The sequence below is a fragment of the Cetorhinus maximus genome, chromosome 4 (genome assembly GCF_964194155.1).
Source record: "Cetorhinus maximus chromosome 4, sCetMax3.hap1.1, whole genome shotgun sequence".
Taxonomy (NCBI): Eukaryota; Metazoa; Chordata; class Chondrichthyes; order Lamniformes; family Cetorhinidae; genus Cetorhinus; species Cetorhinus maximus.
The window spans coordinates 9,784,090-9,797,117 of NC_135882.1; the positions used below are offsets into that span (position 1 = coordinate 9,784,090).

At 38.8% G+C, this 13,028-nt stretch overlaps 1 protein-coding gene across 3 annotated transcripts in view; it reads left to right on the plus strand.

Annotated features, from left to right (window-relative positions):
• The window catches only part of atp9b (ATPase phospholipid transporting 9B), a 272,096-nt gene that overhangs the window by 76,452 nt on the left and 182,616 nt on the right, over nucleotides 1-13,028 (plus strand). For all 3 annotated transcript variants that reach the window (XM_078539908.1, XM_078539909.1, XM_078539910.1), the window contains exon 7: nucleotides 3,404-3,455. In XM_078539908.1, coding sequence (XP_078396034.1) covers nucleotides 3,404-3,455 — 52 coding nt within the window. The remainder of the gene's footprint in view (nucleotides 1-3,403; nucleotides 3,456-13,028) is intronic.

Here is a 13,028-nt window from a genome sequence, read left to right on the forward strand (position 1 = left end):
ATCCCCACAGGTTAAGGGGAAAATTGTAGGGGCGACGTGATTCAGTCCAATTCTCTACATTTGTTATTCTAGTTTGAACTTGGTGATGATATAGATAGCATTCATGAACTACTAATTGAGTTTACAATCAGTGAATACCTGACATTTTGTGTAGCTGAATTGTAAAGTGGAGTTTTTGAAAATAAGTAAATTCTTTTTCAAGAGGTCAGTGCTTTTAAATATTCTTACCAGTTTAATCTACACAGTATTCACATGATACTTAGTAAAAAATAGAATAGTTCATGTATAAGTATTGCATTTACATATTTGGAAACAGGTGATGAATAATCTTTCGCCATAGTAGAAGCTTCCTCTGCAGCTGGTATTCTATCTTCTGGCAGCACAGACACATGGTTTTTACTCCGGTTTCTTTGACTTGTTGATGATGTTCCATTGCAAGTTTGTTTGCCAGTAATAATGCCAGTAACCTGAGAACTGTTTGTTGGACCTTTGCCAACCTGGTGGGAGGCGATGTATGATCCTGCTTGAGTGGAATGATTTATGTGGGACAGATGATCAGTTTCCAAAGGATATAGCCTGGATACTTCTAAGAGCTGGGAACATGTAGGATGGATTGATAGACTGGAGAGCAACATAGTTGAGTGAAAGCCTGTCCTGCATTCCAGTATAAATTGAGGTCCAATGTAATACTTTTGCTTTTTGCACATTTGTGTGTGCAGACCAAATACTGAAGATTAATTTGAATAGCATAACTTTACTTTTTTGATTTCATCTAAATGTTTGCGTTTTATTTTCCTTCACCACTGATCTTGCCAGACTGAAAATAATCCCCCCAAATGTTTTGGGAAAATGCTTCCAAATGCAAAAAGCTGAGAATAAAATTTCACTGGTTTGAAACCTCTTGGAACCAAGTCTTTTTGGAAGTTGATATCTTATGATTATTAAGGTGAAATACATAATTGTTAGGAAGTGAAACAAATTTTCACTTCTATCACTAGCATCAAGATATAGCAAAACCAACTGGAGAGTAAAGCTCGCTTTACTGGACGACTTTAAAAAAAAATTAACAGGTATCTAGCCCTCTTTCTATAAGTAACCCAATTTGAAATCAGTGAACGTGAAGAAACTGTAATTAACCATGCATTAGTTTCATTGGTGCATCCTCGTCAGTTTCTTAGCGAATTATACACTTGGTGCAAGAAAAGTTTTAAAATATATCTGCTGGTGTCTGTGTCTCTAAGAAAATGAGCACAATCTGAAGAGTCTTCCCTAACCAGTAGAGTTGATGGAATCTTGCACTGTCTATCTTTTGGGTTGGGTAGGGGAGTGAGGTGGGGAGATGTGGGATCTGATCGGGTGAATTGGGTCTGAAACCAGTTTAAAAGATCAAAGTGAAGGGGAGGCGGAACAGGAACGTAATTGGTTTTGGGACGTAATTCCGTATGTTTAAAAATTGTTCTACCTTTGGCGCTGGTTCCACCGATTTCAGCCGGATTGCACTGATGTTACTGGTGTAAACGAGGCCAAGCTCTGTACCCTGATCTTTATCACATTGCTGCCTGTCACACCTTGCTGTGCACATCTTGATTGTCATGTTTCCCTGTATTACAACAGTAATTGCAATTTTAATTGACTGAAACATTTTAGGATGTCCTGAGAACAGGAAAACTCACATTCTTTCTTTCCTTCTCTCTCTTTTAATTTTCAGTAATGGTGAAATCACTGGAATTTTCTGTAATAGGAACACCATATGTTTAATTTTATAGTGCTTAATGTAAGTTGTATATACTATATACTATATATAGTCCTTTAAATTTAAACAAAAACATCTTCTAATGGTATGGCTATTTATCGCAATCACTTAAATTATAATGATCTGCTTTAATCTTGAGATGTTAGCCAGCTTGCAATCTATGAATCTCATTATCCTGAAACTGTGATTCTTTTGCTTACCGAAAAACGAGAATTTCTGAAGTAATCAACATGACACCCTAGTATCATTGAGTGGCTGGCAGACCTGATGAACTGAATGAATAACTGTTTGCGAGAAAGATGTTTGCAGCAATCGTGTGGTTTTTTGGTCCCACAGCTGCTAGGAAATAGGTTGTTCAGACCCTTTTCACAAAGAACCTAGCAGCAGACAGAGGCAAAGCTGTCGTTCATTCAGTTAGCCTGAAATGGATTTAAGCCCAGGCTACAGAACGAGACAATGAGCTGATCCAATGCCTTTGCCCAACTTTCACTGCTTTGATGTTGAGGAACTTGGTGAAAAATCAAGGCTATAGTTCATGGGCAGAACCAGTAGCAATAATTAGATAAACTAGGGTTACTGACTACGTGATGCTGAGCTGGGTTATAATTTTTTTCTGCAAGAATTGACTATCTGAAGTAACACTAAATAACTGAATTAGTTTTCAAAAACTAGTATAAAATAGCATTGACACAATTAGAGGCCATGCACCCCCTTTTTCTGTGCTGTTCAGTTGGAATCCAAGAAATATTTTAGTAAAACTTCGGATTTAGGAACATAACTTTCTTGTTTTATGTTCTGAAAGTAATTGATTCATAAGCATAACATTCCTGTTTTTCAGATTGGGTAATATGATAGGAGGAATAAGGAGGCTACCTTGAAGGATAAGAGTCCAAATATGGTAGAGGTGCAAACTGATCCAGGGATGCCAATTCATATCATTAAAAGTAGCAATGCAGCTGAACAAAGTCACACAAAATGAAAACAAAGCGCTGGTTCATTTCTAGAGGAATAAAATTTGAAAGCAAAGAAATTGCTAAACTTGCAGATAACTTTGGTTATCAAACACTTAGAATACTGTATATAGTTCTGAACTTAAAAAGGATATAGATTATAGAAGCACTGAGTGCAAAACAAAAACAAGGATGAACTACAACAAAGAGGGCACAACTATTAAAGACACTTTTGGGGATCTTTTCTCTGGAAAAGAGAGGACTGATAGAGATCTCTATAAAATTGAGAGAGTTCAGCAAAATGGACATGGAGAAGATATTTCCACTCTGGGGAGTCCAAAACTCGGGGCCGTAAGTATAAGATGGCTGGTAATAAATCCAATAAGTAATTCTGAAGAAATTTGTTTACCCAGAGAGCAGTGCGAATGTGGGATTTGCTGCAACATTGAGCAGTTAGACAAATAGCATAGATACACGTAGGCAGAGGCTAGCTATGTAGGGAAGGAGACAGGAATAGAAGACTAAACAAGGATTCAAGGAGGCTCGTATGTGACTGGTGGGCCACGTTGCCTGTAATCATGCTGTAAATTCTATGGCATAGCGAGTACAATAAGTCCATCTTCAGTAGATGTACCTTGAGTTGGCAGGCAAGTTGGAGCCTTGATTATTTACTCAATTATTGTTTAATCTTATGTTTCAGAACCAGCGCATTCCTGCTGACATGATCTTTTTGAGAACATCAGAAAAAAGTGGTAAGCAACCTTTCTTTCTGCTTTCTGGTGCCTGTTAGTAAAACAAGATGTGTGAGCAATGCTTTTATACCCTATCTAAACAGATCATTGTGCTCTTTTTTTAGATATGCAAATAAACAATCAAATCAGTGAAACTCATCAGTTGAATGTTAGTATGTTAATCTCACCATATACACTGAATATTATCTACAAATGTTTTTGCTAATACTTATGTCGTAATTTCTGAATAAACATTCTGATTGGATTTGAGTCTCTTGCTTTTTGAAGTATATTGTGTTGCTGTCAGCAGTGCAGAAATGTTTTCGTAAAGCACAGTGCAACCAAAATTTATTTTAAGGTTTCCCAAATGAGGTTGAACGTCTAATTTACATGTAATATTAGTAGGTTATTAATCAAAATGTAAAATAAATCAAAGTAACAAAGCTTCAATCTGAATTACTGCATTGCCTTCAAGTGAAGTAAGCATCTTTTAAATGAATTGCAATGTTTCATGCTGTGGTTCAGCCATAGCTGTAGAAATATTTAAGGGGCAGAATTTTCCCCCCGATTGGGGATGCGCCACCTCTTTATGTGGGCGGGCCAATTAAGTCCCGCCCAGCGTGACGTCTGCCAGGAATGCGCTCCCTGTGCGGGCAGGGGGGATTCCCTGAGCCGAGAGTGAGCTTTCTCGCACTCATCTCCCTGAGGCTAAGTGCTGCCTCAGGGAGATCGGCTCCTGTCTGGAAAAATTTTAAAAACAGAAGATATCAATTTCCCTGACATGTTCCCTCATGTGACACTGTCACATGAGTTGGGACATGTCCATCACTTTCATTGATAATTTTGTTAAAAATTTAAAAACCTACATGAAACCTCATCCCGCCCGTGGATGAGGTTTCATGCTTTTTCTTAAGCCCGCGAGGGCTCCCAGCCTGCCCACCAACCTTGAGGTTGGACGGGCAGGTCCATTAATTACTTTAACTACTTTGTCAATGGCCTCAATTGGCCGTTGACAGGTCGGCGGGCACACAGCTGATTCTGCTGAGCCCCCGCCTATCTGAAAATTGAACTGGGGCGGCGTGAAGTCGGAAGTTCCGCCCGACGTCATCCCTCGTTATTTTACGGGTCGGCAAGCGGGCCCTGCCCCCCCGCTCGCTGACCAAGAAACCCTGGCCAAGGTGTATAAAGTCAATTTTTTCCAGTATGAGTATGGCGTACTAGCACCATTAGTTGGCAAATGTAATAATCTGGATACATAACTAAATTTATAACTGAGCTGTTTGGATCATTGTGTTGGCTTTGTCTGAACGTTGCCATGGTTAGCTGTGGCGTCTGTTTACTTTTTCTGGATTATTTTGCCATTTATTTAATAGCAACATAAGAGCTGAATGGAACTGCAGTGCTCATATAAACTCATTTTAAATGTGTTTTGAAAGTTGTCACTGAATTTAGTTAAAAGGAAGTACTGTGGATGCTGGGAATCTGAAACAAAAACAGAAAATGCTGGAAAAACTCAAGTTGAGCAGCATCTTTGGAGAGAGAAACAAAGTTGACGTTTTGGGTCCATATGACCCTTCTTCAGAGCTGAATAGAAGGCCAGCGATAGGTGGGGACAGGGGCAGGATTGACAAAGATGTCATGAACTAGCACCTTTTTTTAGCACTGACCACTGCCATTAACAATTCCTTTGTCCTTTAGTTCATGACATCTTTGCCAATCCCTCCTTTGTCCCCAGCTATCGCTGGCCTTCTATCCAGCTCCACCTGCCCCACCCCCCTTAAACAGTATAAATTTCATCACATTTCCACTTCTCTTCAGATCTGAAGAAGGGTCATACAAACTCGAAACGTTAATTCTGTTTCCCTCTCCACAGATGCTGCTAGACCTGCTGAGTTTTTCCAGCACTTTCTGTTTTGTCACTGAATTTAGCCCCAGTTTCAATCTGGAGTGGAATGTGTGGAAATGACGTTGAGGAGTTTTTTTTGTTTTGCATTCTGCCAACTGCTGCAGTCTTCCAATTGTGTAGGTGGTAAAGGGAAGACATCATCGCGGAATGATTTCATCCTATTGAAGACTATTGGTGCTTTTGTAGGAATTATAACAGAAAATGCTGGAAATACCTAGCAGGTCAGGCAGCATCTGTGGAGTAAGAAACAATGTTAACGCTTCAGGTTGATGACATTTCATCACAATTGAAAAAAGTTAAAGATGTTTCATTGACCTGAAAAGCTAACTCTCTGTTTCTTTCTCGCTCTACAGATGTTGACCTGACTTGAGTATTTCTAGCATTTTCTGTTTTTTTTTTCTTCCAAATTTCCAACATCTACAGTAAACATAAGAACATACATTAGAGTAAACTTTGTATTATCTGGCTTTCTGCTAACCGTAATTCTCTACTAACCGGAATTTCTGTAAAGTCCGTTTTTTGACTGGCGATGTCTCTCACCCCTCAGAAGCTGGTGCTAACACTTGTTTCCCCATCAGTCCCATTCACACACAACCGCTAAAAATTGTCCAACGCATGGTAGTTATTGGCAGCCAGCCCTCATTCAGGCGTTGGTCTCCCACTGTTTTGCAGCATCGTATTCCCTCAGTGTCGCTCACTAGATTCACGCTTCTGCGCCTCTTGCGAGACCTCAACACCTCATCATTGCGGGATCACCCAGCAGCTTTCTGATTGGCTGAAAACGTGGAGCTGTTGGGGAACTGGTATTTTTCATTAGTTGGCACCACCCATTCCCCATGCAGACCAGATGATGGACGTTTTACTGTATTTTTATATTCATGCTTTTGGAGGTCTAGGCTATTGTTGGTCATTATCAGCAATTAGGAAATTCATACTAAGTATCCAGAGAAGACTGGTGACACTTCAAAAGTGAATGTAAATTGTAAAAAATGCTAATTAGCATGAGTGAATAATTGATTTGTATTTGGCTTGGTTTTTGTGGGAAAGTTAAACAAGTTTATTTCTTGGTTTGGGCCACCAGCATTGGAATTTTGACTGCATTAGGGTGGAATGGCATAGAAATGTTCCCTGGAATATTTTATACTCCTCCAGGGCTTACTGAAGGAAAAGATGATTGAGAAATTTTAACCTTGGAGTACAAAAGACCCTTTCCAAAATGTTGACAAGGCTATCAAATCTAGTTTGGCTATTCAGCTGTTAGTGGAAAGGTTTGAGGATGACAACAGCATTTCAATTAATTGGTCGGGTATTTTTAACCTTTTTTATTTTGCTTTGTTTCATGATCACCATTCATGAACTGAATTCAACTCCAGGTTTGCTACTGTAGACCATTCTGTTGATACCAATGTTGCAGGAATCTAATCATGTTTGACAGCCTCCAGAGAAATTGACACCTTGTTTACATTGGCTGCTGTTGGACAAACCTGCTCTTGGATTTGTGTTGTGGACTCGGATTTCACTGTAGTTGCCCTTTTAAATTACATGATTTCAACAGGGTCACTCTGCCACTGGTCTGGACATTGTATGTACATGGATACACAAATACAGTAGCAAGATTGAACAGAAGAAATATGCATTCTGTTCTCATGCAATTATCATCAAGTTTGCTCTGATATAAATCACATGCCTGGCGGAGGTTTGTGAAAAGAAATAGACTTGCCTTTCTATAGTACCTTTCACAATCTCAGGATGTCCCAAAGTGCTTACAACCATTGAAGTACTTAATGTAGGAAACATTATTTGTGTATGGCAAGGTCCCTCAAACAGCAATGATATGACTATAATCATCTGTTTTAGTGATGTTGCTTGACATGTAGATATATTGTAGGATTCATTCAGGGTGCAAGATTCAGCTAGTAGACATTGTATAATTCAGCTAGTATATATACTGTCTATTGATTGGTGCATTTTAATCAGATTAGGTGTATTCCAACATCCAACAAATGATGTAAATCCAACAGAGGAAGTCAAGTCACATTTTAAAAAATCATTTGAATAGTAGCAGTGTAAGATGTTTAGAAACTCTTCCAACAATGTCCTAGGTACTTGCTCCAGTCACAATCAATAATGTACAGGTTCCCATCATTTATGCCTCATTTAAATTTGCGCACAATAACTTGGCATTCTGCTCCTAATAGCCTTGATCTCTTAATTTACCATAAAAACCTTGATGGTTGTAATAAGATAAGCCAGATCATTTAGCTTCGACTGCAGTTTTTGAGATATGCTATGTTCTTGATACCTGTTACTGGGTTACCTGGCAACTGAGCACCTCATCATGAAGGTTATATTCCCCTCGTAGTGCCCTTAAGATTACTGTTATTTCAGTCCAATCCAGGGAGTAGTTTTTTAATTAAAAATGCCAAACTTAAGCTCTGTTCACAGGTTATAATTCTATTGGTTACTTTCTTGGCAAAAGTTGCTCGGGGCCACCTGCTGGTCTTCCAGTATTCTTGAGTTGACCCTCTGTACATGATTCCAAAGGATATCCACATTTTGTTACGTCTTAACCATCTGTGATTTTGCGGCACACCAGGTGATGCAGTGAAACACAAGCAAACCAGTCATCAGAAACAATCGGATATAATGAAGGAGATGCTTGTTGAAAGGGAAGATTGACTTTTATAATTGGGTTTAAATAAATGGCCATCTGCTTTTTACTACAAGGCTTTTATTTTCAATTTCCTCTCAATTTTTAAATTTCAAAGAAATAATCCAAGTTTTAAACTTATTGTATAGAGCAAATGAATCACTGGAATTTTGAGTGCAAACAATGTGGTATATGTATTTAATCAATTACTGCATTGGGATGTGTTTACTTCTGTGTGCTGTTCAGGATCTTTTCAGTCCAGATGGGCTTTATTTGCTACACAAAGGGCAAGTGAAATCTGCAGTGTTTTTTTTTTCTGTGCATTGTTGGCAAAGTAACTTGTCTATATTAATTTGACGGTAATGAGCATTAGTTAATGTTGTGTTGTCAACCTCAGGTTGATTTCGGGCCAAAAACAGGGTTTATGCTTGGGACAGGAGGCATGGCTGAGGTATTAAATAAATACTTTGCATCTGTCTTTACCAAGGAAGAAGATGCTGTAAAGGTCATAGTGAAAGAGATGGCAGTTCAGACACTTGAAGGGTTTAAAATTGATGAGGAGGGGGTATTACATAGGCTGTCTGAACTTAAAGTTGATTAGGTGGTCGGACCAGATGTGATGCATCCAAGGACGCTAAGGGATGCAAGAGTGGAAATTGCAGAGGTAGTGGCCATAATTTTCCAATCTTCCTTTTGATGCAGGGGTGGTGTTAGAGGACCAGAGAATTGCAAATGTTACACCCTTGTTTAAAAACAATGAAGGTAAGTCCAGCAACCTCAGGCCAGTCAGTTTAACTTCAGTGGTGCAGAAACTTGGGCAAGTGTGTGTTAGTTAAATTAAGGAAAGCCAGCATGGATTTTTTAAGGGCAAGTCATGTTTAACAAACTTGCTTGAGTGTTTTTTTAGAGGTAACAGAGGGTTGATGAGGGTAATGCTGTTTATGTGGTGTGCATGTACTTGTGAGCAAAATTAGAGCTCATGGAATAAAAGGGGCAGTAGCAAACTGAATACAAAATTGGCTGACAGGAAACAGAGAGCAGTGGTTAACAGATTTTTTTTGGACTGCAGTGTGATTTATATTGGAGTTCTCCAGAGGTCATTGTTAGGACCCTTGTTCTTCCTGATGTATATTAATGATCTAGACCTTGGTGTACGTGGCATAATTTCAAAATTTGTGCATGATACAAAACTTTGAAGTATTATGAACTGAAGAGTATAGTGTAAAACTTCAAAAGGACAGAGACAAATTGGTGAAATGAGTGGAAAAGTAGCAGGTGAAATTTAATGCAGAGAAGTGTGAAGTGATTCATTTTGGTAGGAAGAATGTGGTGAGACAATATAACTTTAGGGGTACAGGGGCAGAAGGACCTGGGTGTATATGTAGGACAGCTTGAGAATACAGTTAATCAAGCATACAGCATCCTGGGCTTTATCAATAGGGGCATAGAGAACAAAAGCAAGCAAATTATTTTAGACCTGTATAAAACATTGATTCAGCCTCAAGTGGAGTATTGCATCAATTTCTGGGCACCACAATTTAGGAAGGATATGAAGGCATTAGAGAGAGTGCAGGAAAGATTCATAAAAATGGTTTCAGAGGTAAGGAACTTCAGTTGCAGAGAGACTGGAGAAGCTGGGACAGTTCTCCTTTGAGAAGAGAAGGTTGAGAGGAGATTTGATAGTGATATTGAAAATCATGAGGTGTCTGGACAGAGTAGATTGAGAGAAACTGTACCATTGGTGGAATGATTGAGAACCAGAGGACACAGATTTAAGGTAATTGGCAAAAGAAGCCATGGAGGCATGTGGAAAAAGATTTTTACACAGAGTGGTTAGGATCCAGAATGCATTGCCTGAGGGTGTGGTGGAGGCAGGTTCAGTCGAGGCATTCAAGAGGAAATTGGATTGTTTTCTAAAAAGGCAGAATGCGTAGGGCTACAGGGAGAAGGCAGGAGAGTGGCACTAGGTGATTTGTTCCTTCAGAGAGCCAGCACAGACATGAGGGGCTGAATGTCCACCTTCTTGTACAAATTGTTCTCCTGTTTTAGGGCCATTCAGGTGTCCATCCAGCAATATTCCATCCACATTAAAGGGCTGCTTCCTTGACAGCCCATCTTCCATTCTGTAACCATTCTATGATTCTAACTTTTAAATGAAATAATATTTGAGCTGATAAAATTAGCAGAAATGTTAAAGCAGCCCAATATAACAAAACAAGTGCTAAATTTGGTTCTAATTGCACCACTTTACTTATATTGGCCAAGAAAACATGAATTCAGTCAGGCTGTATTTTAACTTATTTTATTATAGGTTTGTCCAGTTTAAGTTCAATGGAGTGTGGATTATGTTTATTGTATAAACGTGACTAGTATTGTATTAGATTTGATTGGTTAAATACATAATTAAAAATAATACAAGGCATGGTGTATTCAGCAAACTTTTCTTTCCTTGTAGAGTTTTCCCCCCTTTGAGTGACTGTAATGGTACTAGATGAAATGTCCAGTCAATCTTAATCTGATTTTTCGTGATTGGGTGCATAATTGCCCAAAATTCTGCTATGTTGAGCACCAACTTTGCAATCGCAGTAAAATAATGGTATAAGATAGGAACATGTTCACACTGCTGCAGTCAGGGATGATAATGCGATTGTTTTTAATGCATTGTTAGAGTAAAGCTCCCTCTATTTTACACCATCTGTCTGTACTGTATATGATGTGGCAGTTCTAGATGACTTGTGAACCACTACTTTTTCATTCTTTTATATTTTAATGAACTACAATATTTAATCTTTAAATAAAGGCACTGGCTACATCACAGCTGCTGGTGAACCACTAGTTGAGGATAGTTTGCAGAGAAGGGTGGCAGGCCAAAGTAGCAGAGGTTGACAGTGGCCAGTAAAACTTCAATACATACAACCTTACTGACTTAATGGACAGAAGATTGAATAAAGATGAATATTCACATTGACAGTAAATTCAATTTAGCTGAGTATGATGGGAATATGCTTTATGAAATCTTCTATGTATAATAGATCATAAAGTTTGGATCCCACTAACCATATCGATAGCAGTTCAGACTGCAATTACAAAATAAGCTTGCGCAAAGAGAATTAACAATACAGGTGTGAGCTGTTTTCTAAATTCAGTTTTCCTCAAGTTGTCTTGCAATTTAATTTATTCAACTAATGGAAATATTTTTAGCTCCCACTTTTGGTGATCTGTTTGTGGGTAGAGCTCATAGAAAAGGCAATGTTTGTCTAAGCGTGACCACCATTTGACCACGTTACTTTAATGATTAATCAAATGTATGAAGGGCAAAATGATTAGCTCCCACAGTGAAAAAAATTGCCTTTCGGAGAATTACGTGTTACTTGTAGTTTTGACTGCTGCTCGAGCTTGTCTGCCCACCTTTTTTTTTCTAGCTCTGATCAGGTTTGTTGCATAGTGTGTTCAGGTCAGCCTGAATCCTCTTAAAAGAAAGCACTTGCACTTATACAATGCCATTCATGACCTCCAGATCCCTCAAAGTGTTTCACAAGTGTAAACGTTGTAATAAAGGGAAGCATGTTGCAGTATGGTTCAGTCTTATTCAAAGAGTAGATGAGCCACACAGACTAGGATGACACCACAGTTATTTTCCAATTGCTTTGAATTAGCCAAACATAATCAAAATGGTGCTAGCAGGGTTATTATAATCAACCTCATTGTTTGTCTATCAGGGAAGGAAAAAAATCAGCCAGGTTTCTGTTATCAATCTCTGCCCAGCTACAGAAGTGTGTTTTATATGATGACCAATTGGGTTAGGCTGTGATAGGAAACCCATGAGCAACTGACCTGTCGGCATTCACTATTGAGGGGGTACCCATGAGTAAACCACCACTCTCACTTGAGAGAGAAATCAGTGTCATTAACTGAGGAGAAGAGGAGGTTAAAAAAAGTCAGTTTTATTTGGATAATCAGAAATTTGGAATTGATTTGGTGTGCATTTTGCTCCCTCTGAATGTTATGTAAAACATGAGAGACTGGACATGTTGTATTTCTCAATTTACAAATAAAGACATCCTGCACTAAAACGCACAGGAAATAAAAATTTGCTTTGGTGTGGGAAGAACGCTGTCCATGCTTCTGTTTTGTATGATGGTTTCAAAAAACAAGATCTGGTGACTATTTTCATTCCCTTTCTAATACAAGTGAAATCAGGCTTAAAGATACGTTCATGTTTCAGGTGCTGAGGTTTATAAGAGGAAAATATTTAGGCGTTCCCGTAAAACTAAACAGAAAGGGAATAAAGAAATATGGAGATAGGACGGAAAGGGGAAGTTGAGGTGGAAGAGCAGTTATGATCTTACTGAATAGCAAAGCAGGCTTGGGGGAGTGGGGGGGATGGTGGTGGTGGGGTGGGAGGGCCTACTCCTATTTCTAAAGCAGTTCTAGTGCAAAGTGAATGACTTGATAATTTGAAGTTCACTTAGCTAGCTTGCAATAAGACAATATTCCAGTTACATGATTCAAATTCAATCATAGTTGATATATCTAATCGTGAAACTAGTGAAATATATTTTACTTAATTGCTAATCTACTATGTTTTGATGCCATTGTATCCCCAGGCTGCAGGAAATTCTGTTCATTTAGCAGTGATGCAGAACGGCTTTGGAAAAACTTGAATAAGCTGCAGATTCTAGCTGGGGTAGTTTGCCTGCTTTAGTTCCCTGAATAGTCTAGCAGCTAAGGTAGCCCTAATGAGAATTTAGTGGAGCGGTTGGTGTGATGTAGCAAACATTTCACTGACACAGTAAGAAATGCCTTCTTCCCCCTACCTCCATTGGACTGATGATATACAGCATTTAAAGTTAAAAGTAAGTTCCATTTTTATGTAGAATAACATAAAATGTAGATGCAGAAATAGGCCATTTTGACTAACTGGTCCATACCACTCTTTGGTCCCCGTAAGCTGCCGCACATCCCTCTTCATCTAAATGTGCAAGTTTTTCTTGAGACCGAGGGGGATGAGATTTAAGCAAGCTAGTCTAGGTACAGC